Source organism: Chionomys nivalis, chromosome 20, assembly GCF_950005125.1.
Source record: "Chionomys nivalis chromosome 20, mChiNiv1.1, whole genome shotgun sequence".
Lineage (NCBI taxonomy): Eukaryota > Metazoa > Chordata > Mammalia > Rodentia > Cricetidae > Chionomys > Chionomys nivalis.
The window spans coordinates 50,332,045-50,353,008 of record NC_080105.1 but is presented as its reverse complement, the minus strand read 5'-3'; the positions used below and the strand labels follow the sequence as shown (position 1 = coordinate 50,353,008).

Below are 20,964 nucleotides of genomic sequence, written 5' to 3'. Positions count from 1 at the left end.
ATATGTTCAAAGGGCTTTCCCAGACTATTGCTCACACCTGAAAATAAATGCTGTTGTAATTATCATTTTCTATGCAAGAAAATCAAGCAAAAAACTCTGTCTTGTTAGGAGAACCTGTTTTGAACCCTTCCCTTGGGAGAATTTAGCATGGTTTCTTCTTATTATTGTGTGTGTGTGTTTGTAGGGGTGTGTGTGTGTGTGAGAGAGAGAGAGATCTGGTCTTCACCTACATGTGTATGTGTAACACTCTCTTTGTTAGATCTCTTTCCTCAATTGTCCCCACTATTATTTCATTCTGTTATTTTTAATGAGAAACTCTTTATTCATTTATTTTGTGTATATACATGACACTCATGTGGTGATCACAGAACAAGCTTTGGAAAGTTGATTCTCCCCTGCCTCCATGTGAGTCCCAGGGCTCTAAGACTGTCAAGCTGAGCAACAAGTGCTTTACCCACTGAGCCACACCACCAGCCCATCCACCTTAGGTCATCTCTCACTAACCCAGAATCTTCTCTATTTGGGTAGGTTAGTGCCAATGAACTTCAGGAATCCCATCTCTGGGCCTCCAATACTGGGATGATAGGAGTACCCTACCAGTTAGCTTTTTATGAGTGCTGGAAATCTGAACTCAGTTCTCAGGCTTTTAAACAAGCTCTTTACTCATGAAATCATCCACCCAGCCCCAAGCTTGGCACCTCTTTTGAAATTAGAGTTGGCTGACTTCAGCCTCTTTCTCCAAGCATCCTGAGGTTTTCTTTGTTTGCCTGTCTGTCTTAGAGTTTATGCTCCTAGGAAAATGCTGGGTAGATTGGTTGCACCTCCAGTCTCCCTAGACATGCTTCTTCTGTCCCTTCACCTCCACATTTCCAAGCAAGCAAAGACCATGCTTCTTAGGCCAGACTCCGTGGCACCATCACTGAAAGGAATTTTGAAAGGCAGGAATAGATTCAATGGAGGGTTATTGACCTACTGAGAAGACTTCAAAGCATTTTTTTCCAAGAAGACTTAGTGGTCAGTACCACTTAGGTTTGGGACTGTGTAATTACTTGATGTGGAGGCTGCCTGCACATCATAGGGCAGGGTAATAACTACCTTTCCTGGCCTCTTACCTCCAGGTGCCAGTAGCATCCTCCATCACAAAACCCAGCTGAGGGATGCCTGGGCTTGGTGAGTCTCATTAAAGAAAGGTACCCTGAACTTCCAGACCTTTAAGAGTTCTAAGGGATTCTCTTGGAAAGTGTACTGAGGTGGAAGAAAAGAAGCATCTCTACTGTGCTTCCCAGCTGTGGCTGAGCAGCGTACCCAAACACCTCTCAATCTGTAATGGTCCCTAAGGACCTTGTGGGGATGACAGCCTTTGAACAAAAGGTGGGGACACAAACTTGGGTCACAAACTTACGCGGGAAAAGAAACTTTCTTTCCTCAGGGCAGTGCTTCCACTCAAGTGTTTCTCAGATGCATCTGCATTTGACTTGTTAATAAAAGTTTTGTCAAGCTCTCCCCTGTGGTGATATTTCATTTGTATTTTAACAAAAGAAGCTTGACTGAAGATCAGAGAGTAAAACAGCTACACTGATCAGCCATACAAACCAGGCAGTGGTAGCACACACCTTTAATCCCAATAGACTCACCAGTTTTCCACAGAAACTGGACAGTAGTGGTATACACCTTTAATCCCAAAACTAGAGAGGGATATAAAATAGGAGGAGATGGGTTTCATTCTCAGTCTCATTCTGAGGATTCCTGGAGGCAGGATGGCCACTTTGGGACTGAGGTAGAGGTAAGAGCCAGTGGCTGGCTGCTTTACTTTTCTGGTCTTTAGGTTGAACCCCAGTATCTGTCTCTGGGTTTTTAGTAATCGTGCTACATTCCCCTCAACAGGCAGGCAAATAAATGCAGGTACTAACTTATCCAGTGCTTAAGATGCACGTAGTGTTTTGGTTTTAAATTATGGATAGATGTATAATAGAAATTTTCCTATCCTGAGCATTTTAAATGTGCGGTTAGAACTCAATTCTGTGTTAGACTACGGCATCCATCCAACCTCAGATATTTTTCCTTTTATGTAATTGAAATGCAGTTCCCACTAAAAGCTATTTCTCCATTCCCCTTCCCCTCAGCCCACAGCAACCTCCATTAGATTTTTAAAATAAATTTATTTATTCATTTCATTTATTTATTTTGCATCCTGGGTGCAGTTTCTCCTCCTTGCTCTCCATCCAATCCCTCCCCCTGTTTTCCTCTGTTCCCACCCCAAAGCTAATCTCTTTCTATTTCTGTTTAGGACAGGGCAGGTGTCCTATGCATATTATCAAGACATGGCATATCAAGTTGCAGTAAGAGTAAGCACCTGCCCATGTATTAAGGTGGGGCAAGGCAACCCAATATGAAGAGTAGGGTCTCAAAACCCAGTAAAAGAATTGGAGACAGCTACTGTTCCCACTGTCCTCCATTCTATTTAAGTCTCCATGATATGACCAACTCTGGGTACGTAGATGACATCATCAGCCGCTGTTCTTTCCTGACAGGCTCATTTCACTTAGCACCATGCCTTTACGTTCTGTCCATGTTGTCACATGCAACAGGAATCTCTTCCATTTCAGCATTTAATAATATTATATTGCACATGTAGACTGATATCAAAAGTGTTTCTGCTCTTTGACTATTGTGAACAATTGTGCCAGATGCATGAATGTATGAATATCTGTTTGTCTCCCTGATTTCAGTTCTTTGGGGTATATACTCAGAATTGGAATTGCTGAACTGTGTGGTAACTCTATGTTTGGTTTTATTTTTAAAGAACTGTACAGTGTGTTATGACCTGCTGGCCTGGTCTGTCACCTGGAAACCCTATCCCTTTAAGAGACAAGTCCTGCCCACTCCCAACCCCCCTCCCCTTTCTGCCTAGGGAAGTGAATATCCTACCTCTTCCAGTTTGCCTTCTGTCTCTTTCCTTCTCTCGCCTGAAGAGGTAACGTCTGCCCTCTCCCTCTCTCTCCCCACTGCTTTCACCCTTTCCCTCCATAACCCACTAAATAAACTCGATACCCAAACTCTCGCTGCATGATACATCTGTGTCTCACCCACCGTGGTCTCCCACCCGCCAAGGTGACCCACCAAGGCCTAAGGGGACCTGCTGAGGCCTCTGGGGACTGCTTGGGTGACCAGCCGCTGCTCCACTGAGGCCTTGGGTGGCCCTGCCACAGCCCCTCATGGGACCGGTTGCCCCTCATGGAACTGCTGCCCCTTTTGAAACCGGTCTCCCCAGACCATATCTTTAAAAAAGAATAACAGTGGCTGTGCTATTTCATGTGTTCACCAAGAACACACAAGTATTCTAATTTCTTTACATCCTTGCTGACCATATGAGGAAGAGACCTGGCCAACCATCCTTATCAACTTAGACCACGAAACCCAATATGGACAAGTTCAACAGAACCACCATATACAGGCTGTCCATGCATGCTTCAGCATTGACAGGGCATAAGTTTCAATTTAGTTGACCATATGGTTTTATACACACCTCATTTCATCCCAACAGCCAAGCAACACAAGTTATATTGCCCACTTTTAAAAGTAGCCCAAGCCTTCAGAAACACCTGAGAGAAGAGCCAGTCTTGAAACTTAGGCTTTTAGCCTCAAATGCATACCCTTTCTATCCTACCACGCCACACCTCCAATAGTCTCTAATGTAGATACAAATGTTCTGTGAATTATGGCTATCTAATCCAGGTATCTCATTTAATTGAGTGTCTAAGTTGATGTAGAAGCACTCTCTTGGCCAGACAATAAGTCAGTCAATAAGAAGTATACACGGTGATAAAGATCAGTTTCATAGTTTTGAGCACAGAAGAAACTATCATCACTACAAACAGCCCAAAGGCAAAGGATTCTCCCAGAGACAGAAAACATCCCTCATTTCAACAGGAAGATCCTTGGTTTCAGAAGAGTGAGTGCTGCCTGCGCCTGACTCTTTGTTCCCACTGCAGAAACACAGGTGTGAGAACAGAGAAGGAACAGAGACTGGGGAGGAGAGCAGGACCTGCCATCCAGGGGAGCCTTGCTTTTCAGCTCACTGACCCACTGGCATTAACTGGTTACTTCTCTGTCACCTCGCATTGCAAGTGAGAAGTGGTGACCCTGGTCCACTCAATGAGTTGCTGCTGGGAAGCCTCTAGCTCCATTAATTTGTTCTCAGGAAAGTTGCTACCAAATCGTCCCAGAGAACAGTCATACAGAAAACTTGCCGTCAATACATTTCACCTAACTTCTTTCCAGAAGAAATGCTTTCTTAAATGGACAAGCGAAAATGGTACTTGTTTAAGGCGGCTGAGAGAGGACCAGTGTCAAACCAGACAACAGAATTGCAGACAACCTTCCTGGGCCACCCCAGAAAAGAATGTTTATCCAGACAACCTATCTCCCAAGATAGTATTGCTTTTCAGCCTGGAAAGGAATGTTTACCGAGACAGCCTATCTCCCCTGATACTCTGTTTGTTTAGGATTGAGACCCCCTGTGAGATTTCCTCCTTCCATCTTAGCATTCCTGTGGGCGTCTTCCTTGTTCAGGTCTTGTTTAGGCAGCCAAGCTGATGAGGCTTCATGGGGACAGCTTCTCCAACATTGTATGAGACAGTTCTACAATAAACTCCCTGTTCCCCTGGCCTGCAGTCTTGCAGCCCTCTCTTCCGTTAAGCTCTCTGATCCTCGGGTTCAGGAGTTGTGCTGTAGATGGATCCATTGTCCTAGTTGTCATGATTCAGCCACACAACATGGCAGACACTTCTAGGTTATAGGGCCGAGCATGTGCGGACAAGCCCTCAGGCAGAAGAGCCTAATGGCCCTCGGAATCTTAAAGGACCCCATGTCACCCACGAGCAGCTTGGTTGCATCATCTACGTATGACGCAGCCATGTGAGCCCTTGCACACATCCGTGAGCTCTGAGCTCTGTCATCTGCGATGATTTAACCAAGCCATCCACTTGTGCGCATGCGCTCGGCAGCCTTTAAAAGGCTGGAGGCGCCATCTTAAGCCCTCGTTTTCTCTCTCTCTCTCTCTCTCTCTCTCTCTCTCTCTCTCTCTCTCTCTCTCTCTCTCTCTCTCTCTCTCTCTCTCCCTCCCTCCCTCCCTCTCTCCCTCCCTCCCTCTCTCCCTCCCTCCCTCTCTCCCAATGGTCTCTATCTCTTCCACAAAAAAAAAAAAGAAAAAAATTTAAAAACTGTTTCCTTGTTGAGGGGTGAGAGCTATACCCAGCCCCAGATTTTTCTCTAATTCTTACATAGCGATAAAATAGTGGCATTTCCTCTCCCCTCCCCCCATCTAGTGATAATCCTCTCTCCCAGGGACCATCTGGCGATGACTGCAGGTATTTCTATATGCCATCTGGTAAGGCTGTGCCCATGGCCTGGTAACCTGCGGTCAGGGGTGCTGTCAAGCATTCCACGAGACAAGGGCAGCTTCCCACCACAAAGGATTATCTGTCCTGACAGTCACTGGAGCTGAGGTTTGGGAACCTCAGCTGAGAAGATAGGTTGTCCCTTTGGGCATGCGTGTTGTAAGATTTCAACATGCGTGCCAGCCACATCATCATGACAGCCACCTGTGGGGTGACGTGACTGTATTCTAGAAAAGCATATTCCGGTGAGTCTTGGTTGGAAACAATGGGGTCTGAGGCAGTCTTATCTTATCAAAGAGGATTAATAGCGCAGCCAGCTGTGCACAGTCTTATTACTCACTCCGGGCCTCAGCTTGAGCATTTCCAAGATAAGAAGCTTTGGTCCCTGCCCACGAGCAGCTGAAACCCACAAGCTCCTGAGAACAAAAACAGAAGCCTACCCACCACACAGTGAGATAAGAGCAGGTTGCAGATTATTGCACAAGGCTGTTGTCTTTCTTTCGGAGAGAATAACAGCCTCCAATTTAGAAATCAAATGGCAAAGCATGTGCATTCAAGTGTCTTACTAACTGAGGACCTGTGCAAACTTAACAATGAGCAATGAAGGTGATATTGTACGTGCTTTTACATAGCCAAAGAGAGTAGGTGTTGAACATCATAGATTTTAATGTTTCTGTTACATTCCGTCAGTCTAAACACTTCTGTGCCTATCCATTCCGTAAGTCCCATTCAGCACTCCTTCCTGCTGCCGTATATTTCCTCTGCCTGTGTTCAGTGAGGTTGCCAATGTGGGGAGTTTCAGGTCCAAGGGAAGCTCCGTTTTCCCAAATTCTGACTGTTAGACAAAAGCCAGCATTCCTCAGGAACTTGTGAAGCCAGTTCCCCTCTACCTTATCACTGGCAGAAGAGACAAATGGCTATCTATGATGCCCATTATCATATCAAAGTACACGCTGGCCACCAGGCTCATTCAGTACCACAAATACAGTTACACATTTCAGAGTCCATGGGGCTTCTCATCTCTTTCCCTGCTCTACACTTCTCTAGCTCGTGGGCTCCTCTCCCCCCAGCTCCTTGCTCTCCTTAAAACCCTTCTGTTTCTGCTCTTTTCTTTCTCTTTTGCTCATTCTTTTTGTCTCCCTCTCTCTGCCTCTCCCTCCCTCCCTCTGCTGTCCCATATTTGCTCTCTCTTTCTCTCCCACCCCCACTCTCTCTGCTCTGCTTGTCTCCTGGCTAGTTGGCTGACCCTACTCTTGACTCTTCCAGATGCCTCTGTCTCTCGCTCTCATATCTATAGTATAAACTTTTCCCTTAACCATACCATGGAGTGGTCAAGCCACCAGTTTATACAGGGAGCACTTGAGGAATTTGGAAAGAGTTAGCCAAAGGAGATGAAGCTTCTCAACCCTTGTGTGAGCTTGGTGTGTTGCCGTGGAAGACTCCAGGCCCAGGCTGTGCGGGATACTTTATTGGACCAGTCTAGGGAATGGCTTGAGGTTTATTCTCCCCCAGCTCCCTTTCAGAATAAGCTCACCTTCTCTGAGGCTGTTTTTCCTATCTTCCCAGTGGTTTTATTAATTTGTATTTAAAATATATATTCATTTCTCTGTATGAGGGACTGGGTGCCTGTGTACACACACTACAGTGTGTGAGAGTGTGTACATGTGGAGGTCAGTGGACAACTCTAAGGAGTAGCCTCTCTCCTAACACCGTATGGGGGCTAGGAATTGACCTCAGTTTATCAAGCCTCTACCGTCTGAGCTCTCTTGCTTCTTTTTACTATTTTATTGGAAGATATTAAGCAATTGGGAGAGACTGCAAACCAAAAAACTACATATGTGACCGAGTGCACCGGCGTGTATAAATCTCTCTCTCCCCCTCCCTGTGTGTGTGTATATGTGTATAGATATGTATCAGCATGAAGAGGTTTGTGTAAAAGTTACAGAAGAAAAGCACAGGAAATCAGTCCGAAATGGAGATATTTCAAAAGAATGAATCTAAGAAAGATATTTGAACAGAGAATTTAGCAGTGAGGAAGGTCCTTGTATAGGAATGACCAGGGTTAATTACTGATCAGCTACCAACTGTCATAAATACAGAAATGTACACATACATGTACCGACACACACATGAACACATGTGCACATATCTGCAGTGTCTACATGGGAGTGATGTGTGGGTTCACAGGCATTCGCACATGCACACACACACACACACACACAATGAGGATGGTATTTCCTCTTAACTTCAGCTTTATTCAAGCATTCAGGCATTGCTATTGCCTGCCAGTCACCTCTAGTCAATGATCCATAACAAGCAGCCTAGGACAGTGTCTGGGCTAGTTGTACCTCCTCAGGTGGCTGAAGAAAGAGACTATAGAAAGAAGAACTTTGCTTCCTCGTGTCTCTGATTCCTCTTGGAGAGATGACAATGACATCACATCACTGGTGTGTTGTGGTACAGATATGATAAGCTAAGGTCAGCTGTGTCTGGGGTAGGCTTTCCTTTGGCCAGACCCCTGTCTATGGCAGTATAGAAAACCCAGCTTCCAGGGCTAGTTCAGTGAATTACAGGTACTGTCTGGACATATCAACCATGCAACTTTAGGTGTGCAGTGAGAGCCCTGGTCACATTTTCTCATTTGCCGCTCTGAGACCAGTGTCTTGGCTCTAGAACATAAAGACAAAAAAGGCTCTTTCTATTGCTTTGGTCAGGTGGTTTGTTCTGTAATGTTTACTAACAACTTTTAGGTGCTGAGTTCTCTTTGAAGATTCAGAGATTCAGAAAATTCTAGACATCCACTAGCTGTGATGTTTCAACCCCCCTCCCACTGCCACCCCCATTCTGCCTGTTCTTCTGTTTGAGAAATTGCTATGCAAGTTAACCCTGAAGCCCAGACTTTGTTTCCCAAAGACCTGGAAACATGGCTGTCTGTGTACCTGGTATGAAGACACTACAGAGGGTGACCTAGGTGGAAGCCATAGCAGAGGTCATCTCTACTTCATTTCACAGAGGAGGCCTAGGAGGGAGGCAGGATTTTGAATCAGTTCATTCCTTTATGTACTCCTCCATGATTGCTGAGTAAATGCACTTTGGATAACATGGAGTTAAAAATTTAAAAAAATGAAACACTGCTGTTGCAATTTTAGAAGTTCAGGTGCCAGAAAAGGTGTAAAAATGGGAAAGGAAAAATACCCAATCATGATAGAACATGTTATTCTAGACAATTTCATAAGTTATTACATAAGAGCGTTGAGTCAGAAACACTGTTTCCTCGTTAATGTCAGTCTCTGGGCTAAACCTGGGGAACATAACAAGCAAGTCAGAGATGCCCCTGATGCTGATGAACTTCAGAATCACGGGAAGATTTAAACAAGTCCATGGCAGCATTGTAGAGCAAAGAGGTACGTCCTTGCCATGTTTTCCATATGGTCAGGAATAAAGCAGGGTTGTTGATGGAGAAGTCATGGTTGAGGTCATTTGAGCTCTACAGAGGGTCTTCAACGACAATGGCTAAGAATCGAGAGAGAGAGAGAGAGAGAGAGAGAGAGAGAGAGAGAGAGAGAGAGAGTCCTACCCACCCATCACATATTTTAGGCTTGGAATTGGGAGACAAGTAGCATTCATGTGACTGTGCTCAGAGACATCGCACCTTTTGCAGATGGGCCACCTAAAATGCCTACAATGGGTTTACCATGCTCTTAGCTCAGCTGATGAAGGGGCTGGAGGCAGCCCTCACTGAGCTTTGTGAGGAGGCAATGGCATGCAGGGATATGTAGTTACACTGTCTTTCTTCAAACTTTGAAGAAAGTGTCCATGGAAGTGTATTGGTCCTACAGAAACCTGGCTGAGCAACATCTGGCTTTTCCCCAGTACCTGGGGAAAAACAAAAAGAGGTTCATCTGATTCAGGATAACCTAGGAGCTTACCACACATGGGGCACCAAAGGGGACTGAGAGCTCTAATGTAGGAGCCACGTCAAACCATTGAAGGAGTCTGAAATATTTCCTAAGGACAATGGGATCCTGACTGGGGATCTGAGAAGGATATGACCCAATGTTTTGTTTTAACAAATGTTCAGGAAGTAGTTTAGGAAAGGGGCAGGAAAGATAAGGGGCACATTGCACAGCTGCTGGGTGTGTTTACAGAGTTTCTTTGGCCACTGTTTTGTTCTCACAGAGGGTTGAGAGCTTAATATTTCAGTTTTTGACTTTATTAAAAAATGAGATGCAGGCCCATGCTAGTGAGGCATCAAATAGCTGGCCAAATGCCCCCCTCCCTTTGGAGCTCACTTTCCAGCGGCTAGAGATGCAGAGTCTTGTCCTGTACCTGGCACAAGCTGGAGAGAGAGGCATGGCAGGGCTCAGGGATGAAGAGAGAGTCAGTTCAGCACACTCCCTAACCAGCTTGTCAGGACCTGCTGGCAGCTATTAAAATATGACCTGGAAAGGTGACTTCACACATGTGTTTTCTGTTTGTAGGGGAGGGATGTGTGTCTGAGAAACATACTTCATCCTTCATTCAGTTCTGAGGGTCCTTAAAATCCCGAGAAGATTAGCCCAAACAAGGCTGCATTTCATGTAAACAGACCTTAGAAGCAGATAGGGTGAATTAATTCCAAGCCCCAGTCCTACTTTCAAGAGGAAAGTATGGACAATTTACCTACTGACTGTATGGGTCAGGCTATAAAATCTATAAAACAAAGTACTCCCAGAGCCTGCATTGTAAAATTGTCCTGGGGAATGGATCAATAATGTGCCAACTGAAACCTGGCACACCCAAGTGTGACCTAAGTGTTAGTGATTATTGCATCCCTCATTATTAAATTAAGAGGATGAAATGGCAGTCAGACCTATCAGAGTAAGGACATCCCATCAGCAGCTGTGCTTGCAGGACGATCCACAAATCCAGTCTATTCTCCTGCATCCATCGTCTTTCAGTTCTACATCCCGGGACCACAATCAGACGCCTGCAAACGTAATGAAGGTAAGTGGGCATCCCCAAGACACAGAGGTAAATGAGACTTAGATTTCCTCCCTAGGAAAAGGGGCAAGCATAACCTTTGTCAAAAGGAAGATAATTGGTGATCAAAAAGTTAGAGGGAACTAGTTACTCAGTAAACTGCTTCCTTTTTTTAATTTTAATTTTTAAGTTTCATTTTGCATTCCTTCCACAGTTTTGCCCCTTAGCCCCTCCTTCCAACCCCCCCCCCCCGTCTATTCCACCATCCACTTCTCCCAATGGGTAAGGGTCCCATGGGGAGTCACCAAAGTCTGGCACATTATGTTGGGGCAGGAGCAAGCCCCTCCCCCTGCATTAAGGCTGAGCATGGCATCCAACCATAGGGAATGGGCACAAGCACCAGGGATAGATCCTGGTCCTACAGCCAGGCTTCCTCTTCTTTAGCACCAAGCATACTTCCTTCACTACAGTTTCCACACTGTCTGTGCAGTTAGTTCTCATGGATGACATGGGAGTGACAATGGGACATTTCTTCCACTATAATGGAATATAGTTACAGTGAATGCATTCTTTGGGATCAGTGCCTCCATCTCTGCCTGCTGTCTGAGTGACATCAGGGCAACATAGAAGTCACCCATTGAGAGTGCTGACTGCTCAGGAGGAGGGAACCTGGGTTCTACTCTGGAATAGAGCATGATCAAGAAGGAAACTCACTGTCTGCCGTTGGGAGCAGTGAAACCCCAGATCCTGAATTTCTTGTAAACAACTTGTTTCCCCCTCATCTGAGTGCCTACAGCTGCTCTGAGCACGAGACCTTCAGGAGTTCCTGATGGCAGGAGAGTGGTTTCTGGTGGGTTTGGCTGGGGTGTGGCTATCTCTATATAATCTGCCCCTAAACACAATAAAGGGGGCATTCTTGGGGCTATGGTATCAGTGTTAAGAGGTCTGTGTGTGTCGGTCTGTCTCTGCCTGTGTATTCTCAAACTCCAGCTCCCTTTCCCAAAGCTCGCGAACTGGGTAATAGTGCACAGAGTGCAGACACAGGACGGGGGCGCGGTGCGTGGCAGTCTGCAGCCACAGAGTTGCCAAAAAGCTTGGTAGCTTCTTTCCTGACAGGGAGATTCTGATAAATCTATTGGTAAAATCTTTTCTCTCATTTCCCTTTCTGAGGGATCACCAAGCTGGGTGACAAGGACTCTGGGTATCTAGGGCATATCAATAAATAAACTAAGAATGTTCGAGAATCACTAATCTTTATTTTCTAAATGAGATATGATAGGAAATAGCAATTAGGGGGAAATTTTGAGAGAAGCTCCAACTTCTAAAATGGAGCCTCCATGTGTTTGCAATACAACCTTGGCTCGGATGGGAGGAGGGAGAAGACCCCATCCCAGGATGCCTCTTGAGTCAAAGGCGATAGTAGACAGAGGAGATGCTCCTCTCTGTGCTGTGAGTTCTGGGGAGTTCCTGTCCTCTTGATGGAACAACAGCATTGCCTGCAAGATGAACTTCATTGGTTGTCTCTTCTCCAGATGCTTTCAATGTCTGTCTGCAGACGGTGCTTTTCCCAGTCCCTCTATGATCCTGTGAAAAGATCTTGAGGGATGCTGCTGTGGATGGGTTGTCTTTTCTTCACTTCAAATGTTGAAGCCCTCACTACAAGTGTGATGGTATTGGAAGTGGGATCTTCAGGAGGTGATTAGGACTAGAGGAGGTCCTGATGGTAGAGCGCCATGATGAAGAAAAAGACACAAAAGCTCCGGCTCCCTCTTTTACCAAATGAGGATATAAGATGTTGATTCCAATTTCAAGTCAGGAGTGAGCCCTTTTGGGAGAATCAACCGGTAAAGTTCCTTGTATCTTAGATGTCCTCCGCCTTCAGAACTGTGAGAAATAAATCCTGTTAAAACACTCATTATAAAAGTGTGTTTCATTATAGCCGCAATCTTACTGTTACAAACCCAAGTTGAAGGAGAAAGTGGTTCACGTGGGCTATCACAGGAGAGCCAGTTCAGCGACTAGACCCTCAGGGGTCATCCTTGGAAGCAATGACACCCAGCGTTGGGATGTGGGCCACAGCTGACTTGTGAACTCTTTGCCTCTTGTCTGTGTAATGTGTGAGTTCATTATGACTAATTGCAGAGCTGTTGAATTCACATCGTGAGTCACACACAACATAAGCTGTTTATAGGACATAGGTGGTATGACACTGGAGTTAGTTTGTCAAACGGCATTTATAATGTAAGAATCTATTTTTTAAAGAACCAGTTTATAATTTTAAGATTTATCAAACAATTCCCAAAAACTGAATAATAGTCAGTGAAGTAAGATTTGTATATTTATTTTTATTTATTTTTGTTTTGTTTGTTTTGTTTTGTTTTTATTTTTAAGAAATTATTTAGTATTATAGTGTCACTCTTATGACTGACTTGTCATGTTTACATAGAGACCACAGAAAGTATCTCATTCTTCAGAGATCAATCATATATCATTCCCAAAATATAAGGTTGTAAGTTATATCAGAAAGTAGCTTTTAGAAATACAACTTTCGTCTTCCCACAGGGCAGAGAATTTGGACTGCTCTTCAGTATCCAGAGGGAGGGGGAATGGTGTGGGGGGAGGAGAAGAGGAGTGGGGATTGGGGGAGGGGAGTGGGGGGAGGGGGCAATATTTGGGAGGAGGGGAGGGAAATGGGAAACGGGGAGCAGGTGGAAATTTTAATTAAAAAAGAAAAGAAAAAAATAAAAATAAATAAATAAAAGCTACTTTCTCTCTTTTTTTATTTTGAACTCTGTCATTTTGTTTGTTTGTTTATTTGTTTATTTATTAAAGATTTCTGCCTCCTCCCCACCACCACCTCCCATTTCCCTCCCCTTCCCCCAATCAAGTCCCCCTCTCTCGTCAGCCCAAAGAGCAATCAGGCTTCCCTGCCCTGTGGGAAGTCCAAGGACCACCCACCTCCATCCCAGTCTAGTAAGGTGAGCATCCAAACTGCCTAGGCTCCCACAAAGCCAGTACGTGCAGTAGGATCAAAAACCCATTGCCATTGTTCTTGAGTTCTCAGTAGTCCTCATTGTCCGCTATGTTCAGCGAGTCCGGTTTTATCCCATGCTTTTTCAGACCCAGGCTGGCCTTGGTGAGTTCCCGATAGAACATCTCCATTGTCTCAGTATGTGGGAGCACCCCTCGCGGTCCTGAGTTCCTTGCTCGTGCTCTCTCTCCTTCTGCTCCTGATTTGGACCTTGAGATTTCAGTCTGGTGCTCCAATATTTATTTTTAATCCAATATAAAGATAGTAAGATAATTCTACTGAGTGATTAGTCAAGAGATAAATCTTGTCAGAAGTTTTTGAGCAGTGATGGGAACTGCTTAGTTGCAATTAAGCCAGGAAGCAGACAGTATGGTGATTCCCTGTTTAAAGTGGTAGAGGTACTTACCAAGCAATCCTAGCGATTCAGGTTTGAGTCCCAAAACGTACACAAAATGGAAGGTGAAGGCTGACTCCACAAAGTTGTCCTTTGACCTCCATGTTCCCCCACTCCAGCACTAATAAAGATTCTGATGCTTGAACCCAAGAATCTTTACAAAAACACAAACCAAACATCAATGAAATAGCAAGAAATAAATATCAATGAAATAGAAAGAAGTAAATATCAATGAAATAGTAGAAGGTAATATCAGTGAAATGGTAAGAATTTTCTAGAGAAGAATTTGAGGTGAAAGTAAATAGAATACACTGTTAACAGTTCCCCTGTAATAACCAAACAAATTAGGAATTTGCTCTTTTTCTCCTTTCATTACACAATATAAAGACTAGTATCATCCTGTGACCCATACAGGTCTGTTTTCTTCTGGTGGGTTCCTCTTTATGAAGAAATGTTCCCTAGCCGGGGAGTGGTGGCACATTCCTTTAATCCCAGCATTTGAGAGTCAGAGGCCAAGGGATCTATAAGTTTGATCCAGTCCATTCTACAGAACAAATTCCAGGATACTATGGCTACACCAAAATACCCAGTTTTGAAAAAAAAAATATAGAAAAAAGAAATTTCAGTGAAGGACCCAAGGCATGGAGGACATTGGACACTAAAAACAGGTCTACTCTACATCGTTGCCCATTTAGATGCATTCTTTTAAGAAATATCTGTTCATGCCTTTCTCCAAGTTTTCAGCTGAGATTTGCCAAATTGTTATTGACTGGTTTGAGATCCTACCATCTTTCAAATGTGAATTGGCTACAAGGTGTGTAGTATGGGAATCCGTCCCAATGTGTAAGTTTCATCTCCCCTTTCTTCTTTGTGCAGGAGCTTCTTTAGTTCAGTGAACTCCTTCTTGACCATTTTTGGTTTTATTTCACATATTTTTAGAAGAAAATAAAAAGTCGTTATCCAAAAAAAAAAAAAAAAGAATGTGAGAGAAATCCCACGCCATTACCTCTGAGCCTACAGCTTACTGATGAGCTTGCTTGAGACCAATTTCTTTACTCCCCTCACAAACACTCAGTCCCTGCTACTCACAGGAGGGGCTGATCAAAATATTTCCTTGAAGGAGAATTAAAAGGTCTTAAATGACAAATAAGCTGCTCATTAAAAATATAAAATATTTATTAGACATTAGGGAGGGGACAGACAACTTCAGTTTTCAAAAACAACACTGACAACTATGTATGTGTATCTTCCAAGCCATCTAATTTTTTTTTATTCTTTTTTAATTAAAATTTCCACCTGCTCCCCGTTTCCCATTTCCCTCCCATCCTCCCAAATATTGCCCCCTCCCCCCACTCCCCTCCCCCTATCTCCACTCCTCTTCTCCTCCCCCCACACCATTCCCCCTCCCTCTGGATACTGAAGAGCAGTCCAAATTCTCTGCCCTGCGGGAAGACGAAGGTCTTCTATCTACGTCCAGGAAGGTCAGCGTCTAAACAGGCTAAGCTCCCACAAAGCCAGTTCATGTATTAGGATCGAAACCTAGTGCCATTGTCCTTGGCTTCTCATCAGCCTTCATTGTCCGCCATGCTCAGAGAGTCCAGTTTCAACCCATGCTTATTCAGTCCCAGACCAGCTGGCCTTGGTGGGCTCCCAATAAATCAGTTCCACTGTCACAGTGGGTGGGTGCATCCCTGGTGGTCCTGATTTCCTTGCTGATGTTCTCCCTCCTTTTGCTCCTCATTTGGGCCTTAAGAGCTCAGACCGTTGCTCCAAATTGAGTCTCTGTCTCTACTTCGATCCATCGCCAGATGAAGGTTCTAAAGTGATATGTAAAATATTCATCAGTATAGGATAGGGTCATTTCAGGTTCCCTCTCCTCAGTTGCCCAAGGTACCAGCTGGGGACATCTCCCTGGACACCTGCGATCCCCTCTAGAGTCAAGACTCTTGCCAACCCTAAGATGGCTCCCTTAGTTAGGATATATACTTCGCTGCTCCCGTATCCACCCTTCCTATATCCCAACCATCCCAATACCCCGAGCTCCTCCCATCCTCCCCTTCTCATGTTTCTCATCCCATTTCCCCTTTGCCCCTTGCCACCTCACCCGCAAGTTCCCAGTTTTTGCCCTGCAATCTTGTCTACTTCCCCTCTCCAGGCAGATGACTATACGATTTTCTTTGGGTTCACTTTCTTATTTAGCTTCTCTAGGATCACAATTTATATGCTCAATGTCCTTTATTTATGGCTAGAAACCGATTATGAGTGAGTACATCCCATGTTCCTCTTTATGGGTCTGGCTTACCTCACTCAGGATAGTGTTTTCTATTTCCATCCATTTGCACCCAAAATTCGAGAAGTCATTGTTTTTTACTGCTGAGTAGTACTCTAATATGTATATATTCCACACTTTCTTCATCCATTCCTCCATTGAAGGGCATCTAGGTTGTTTCCATGTTTTGGCTATTACAAACAATGCTGCTATGAACATAGTTGAACAGATACTTTTGTCATTTGATGGGGCATCTCTTGGGTATATTCCCAATAGTGGTATTACTGGATCTTGGGGTAGGTTGATCCCAAATTTCCTGAGAAATCACCACACTGATTTCCAAAGTGGTTGCACAAGTTTGAATTCCCACCAGCAATGAATGAGTGTGCCCCTTTCTCCACAACCTCTCCAGCAAAGGCTATCATTGGTGTTTTTGATTTTAGCCATTCTGACAGGTGTAAGATGGTATCTCAAAGTTGTTTTAATTTGCATTTCCCTTATCGCTAAGGAGGTTGAGCATGACCTTAAGTGTCTTTTGGCCATTTGAATTTCTTCTGTTGAGAATTCTCTGTTCAGTTCAGTACCCCATTTTTTTTATTGGGTTAATTAGCATTTTAAAGTCTAGTTTCTTGAGTTCTTTATATATTTTGGAGATCAGACCTTTGTCTGTTGCAGGGTTGGTGAAGATCTTCTCCCAGTCAGTGGGTTGCCTTTTTGTCTTAGTGACAGTGTCCTTTGCTTTACAGAAGCTACTCAGTTTCAGGAGCACAAACATTAAGGACAACATTGAATAAATGGGACCTCCTGAAACTGACAAGCCATCTAATTCTAAGAGCATGAATAGGAAATACTTACAATAACAATGGAAACGGATGGTTGTCCATTTGTTGAACTGAGAGTGCAATGGGAGACAAGGAAGTAGGAAATTAACTTCATAGCTTGGTAGAGGCCTGGCTAAGTAACATAGAAAGCATCAAAGAAACATAAAACCAGGTTGTTTGTCTGCAAGAAAGTTTATTTGAGAAAAAAGCAATTGAGGCTGAGTACAAGGGCAATGACTGATCATGAGGTCTCAGAACACATGGTGATCGTGTCTCTCGTCTCAGCTGCAGCAGAGTAGTTTATTGCCGCCGCAGATTGCATGGGCACGTTCATGAAATCTGCATACTTTTTTACAGATGCACAATGGGATCTTTCTTGAGGCTGAGGAAACAGAGAACAACAGGCATTAAGTATGGGAGCCAGCAGTGTGCAATAGTGCACAACACTGTGAAGATGCATGATACATGGTACAGAGCAGGTTTGTTTGCATTGGTGACATCACACCCAGCACCACGAGCAACTCCAAACACTGGGAAAAAATACATTTAACAAGTGTTGATCACATGCATGACTTGATACCCATTTTGCAGGCCTTCAACTTTTACTGTCTTCCTGACCCAACACACTCGTACATTGGCATTTGGTTACTAAATCTATTCTTTTAAGCAAAACAGATTTTTCTTTTAATAACAAAGTTATCAATCGGATAGACAAACTTAATATGTTCTATATTTTAAAACTATTCAACAAATAAAGTTTATATCAAAAGACTTTAAAAAAGAAAATCAGTTACACTCTTTTGACTCTCACTTTTACTTCTACAAATAAGACAGTGAAGACTAGAGGACCAACAGAGAACCCAACCTGAACCACATAATTCTTGACAGGATTCCAGTCCCATCTTCCACCCTCTCTCAGGAGACTCCAACCACTATCACACTGGGCACCAGCACTCACCTCCATCTTGAAGAGCAGAGCCTTCTGGATCCCCAAAGGAGATGGACACATCCTGGTCCTCTACCCCTGGCTGCTCATCAGTTTTAGTCTCCTCAGCTGCTTCTGGGAGAGCATCAGCCTGGGCCTGGAAGGCCAGCAGGGCAAGGAGAGAGAGGAGAACAAGTGTCTTCATGGCTGAGAGTCACCTGGAGGGTGGGTGAGCAGGAGCCCAGTGTGTAGGGACTGAGGAGCCCGCCTGCATTTATAGGGCTGTCATGAGAAGGTGCCGAGACAGCCCTGTAGATAGAGAGGGCACGCACTGATGGGAACTGGGAGAGACTGTTGCCCTCAAGATCCCTTTGATGTTCCTGTGTTCTCACCTCTGCCATCATGGTGTTGGTCTGTGTGCTCAGTGACTCTCCTCCCTTCCAGCTGATAATGATGAAAGGGCCTTGCTATTTTTTTCTGTTCCCCATCTGCTTGAGTATTTACCTTTCTATGGTCAGGGAAGAAAAGAAGCAAACATTTTGCAAGCTAGTAAGCTCATAGAACGGGGAAGGTGGGGAGGAGGTCGTGTTCTGAAGTTGGAGCCTGCTGTTCTCAGAAAGTATGAACTCTGGACCAGACCTGAACACCTATGGATTGCAGTCAGTTCTTTGAGTGATTATGGGGTATTATCACTTTCATGAAAGAAGACTTTGTGAATCCTTTCCTTGGGACAATTATGGAGAGAGTAAGATGGCCCTGGTGAATTGAGGTCAAGAAGAGACGAGGGACAGATTTGGTCAGAGTGAAGCTAGAGCAGGATCAAGTCTACAACATGAATTTTCTCGAGGGGAGGCTGGAGACCCACAGAACTTCTTGTGCTGAGCTTGTCTTAAGAGCTAATATATGTAAATATCCTACATAGTCATTACACCGTGTTTATAAGATTTTGCTTAATACATTACCAGAAGTATGCAGTCGAGGAAGTGCAGATAGAAGAACATACGGGAACAAACCAAGCCGTTACATCTTCAGAAATAGCACATTCCTGTGCTGCTTCTTTCTCACACATGGCTGTTGAAAACAAATTGTACCTATATGAAATTGAGTTTTAGAGGATGTTGCTTATGAAGAATTCAAGTATATATACATATATGATACCTATCATATAAATATAGCCTGTGATATTTATACCATAGGGTAGGAAGTCTTATGACTTTTGTCATATTCATTATACTATTATTAATGACCCATTTCATTCTCCTTTATTGTCATGTCTTTTTTTGCTAATTGAATATTAATACATTTAATCAGCACCATAGATTTTTTTTTTCAGGCAGAACTCTGGGGCTTTATTCAGTGGGTCTCTGGGTCTAGAAGAAGGTGTTAGGCCTCTTGGTAGTGAAGCGAGGCTTGTGCTGGCGCCGCAGAACACGGTGGGGCAGCGGGAACTTGATCTTGGAGTCACGGAACTGCTTGACAGCCCGCCTGCGACATTTGTCGGCGGCGATCTCTTCCACCTTCACGATCTGGATGGAGTGTGCACGGGCACGATGCCGGGCACCCATGTCTCGGTAGCACTGTGTGACAGCCCCAGCAGTGGTCAGGTCGCGGGACTCGCGGTACATGTTGTGTGTCCCACTGCGGGAGTCAGAGTGCAGCCAGATGCCGAAGTTCTTCACGCGCAGGGGGCACTTCTCGAATACCTGCCCACAATACACGATCTCCCCAGATGACTTCTTCATCTTCTTTAGCTGTGACACGAAGTACCAGAAGCGGGACTTGGCCACCACATGGTTGGGTGCGAAGATGCGCATTCGGTACAGCGGTGTTGTGTGGCACTTCGGGGTGGGCAAGCAGCGCCCCACCACCTTGTACTCCCGGAGTGTGACCGAGGCCTTCATGGTGGTCCGTCCTCGTCCGCCGCCAGTCACAAAAGGCCATAGATTTTTAATGCCAAATTGATTTTGATATATCTTATGCTGAATATTTTATACATTACATGGAGAAATATCAATGCATGTATCATATAACATACTCCCTAATTTTCCCCTAGCTTATTTGACATATAATTGATAAAAATGATATGTAGTGTATACAATGGATGACTTGGTACATGTATACACTGTGAACGGATCACTACAACCAGCACAATTTACACAACTATCATCTCTTAAATAATCACTTCAAATGTCTTTCTTTTACTTTTTGAGATTAAAATATAATTACATCATGTTTTCTTTCCTTTTCTCCCTCCAAACCTTCCAATAATACCCCTCATTCTCTCTATCAAATTTATGGCTTCCATTTGTGCTAATTGTTATCACATACACATATATTCATAAATACATAAATATACCCTTTTCTGTGAGTGTGTGACTTGTATGATGTTTTCAGTGATGATCATTCAACATTGGATAAGTAACTGGTGTGCTGTCCCTGGTGAAGACTATTTCTACCACTATGTATTTTTAGTTGCCTGTAGTTTTTGTGCAGGGCTGATGTCCTGGTCTTTCCCCCATCCACTCCAGCATATCTATTGTTATTGTCCTTCCTCATCTCTTGCTTAGGAAATCACTTTGGAGAGACTCTAAGGGTGTAACTTCTGACATTCTTTGGAGACACAATATATATAGCAAACTTCCTGATCATCTCTCTCTCCCAGTCTACCTGCCCTTGAGCCTTAGGTGAGCCAGATGTTTTGTAGATGTATCCACTGTGATGGAACTTGACATTTTTATTGGATGTGGTTTTCTCTAATAGTTTCCCTTGGTTGCAAAAGTTCTTTCCTTGATGAGGAGTAAGGCCCACAAATATCTGTGGGTTTAAAGACAGATATTTAGAGTGCAGTTAGGGATTGTACTGGCTTAGTAAAACGGTGGTTATAGGTTTTCCTCTAAGATCCATGACTTCTCTATCCCTGGATAGTTGGCTAGGTTTCTAGTACCAGACGTTATTTTTGTCTTGTTGAGAAGTCCTCGAGTGTAATTAATTACAGAGCTGTTGGTTATTGCAAAGGTATGCATGCCACTCCAGCACCCTGAGGGTTGTGGTTCATAGCTATCATAGCTGGGCAGGACTGCTGGATGTTTCCCTCCTCCAGAAGTTTACATGGTACCAGAAGGCACCATGAAATCTGGTCCCAAGGAGGAGACTTCCAGGCCAG

At 44.1% G+C, this 20,964-nt stretch overlaps 2 protein-coding genes across 2 annotated transcripts; both read right to left on the bottom strand.

Moving 5' to 3' along the window:
* Positions 1 to 17,157: 17,157 nt before the first annotated feature.
* Positions 17,158 to 18,006, bottom strand: LOC130862644 (alpha-defensin 20-like). The gene is made up of 2 exons (XM_057752355.1): positions 17,835 to 18,006; positions 17,158 to 17,258 (listed from the first exon to the last, which is right to left on the bottom strand). The coding sequence occupies exons 1-2, from the start codon at positions 18,004 to 18,006 to the stop codon at positions 17,158 to 17,160; spliced, it is 273 nt and encodes a 90-aa protein (XP_057608338.1).
* A 1,115-nt stretch (positions 18,007 to 19,121) lies between these two features.
* LOC130863088 (60S ribosomal protein L18a-like) lies at positions 19,122 to 19,702 on the bottom strand. Its single transcript, XM_057753016.1, has one exon. It carries the CDS (start codon positions 19,700 to 19,702, stop codon positions 19,172 to 19,174), a length of 531 nt encoding a protein of 176 aa, XP_057608999.1. The 3' UTR covers positions 19,122 to 19,171.
* Positions 19,703 to 20,964: the final 1,262 nt, after the last annotated feature.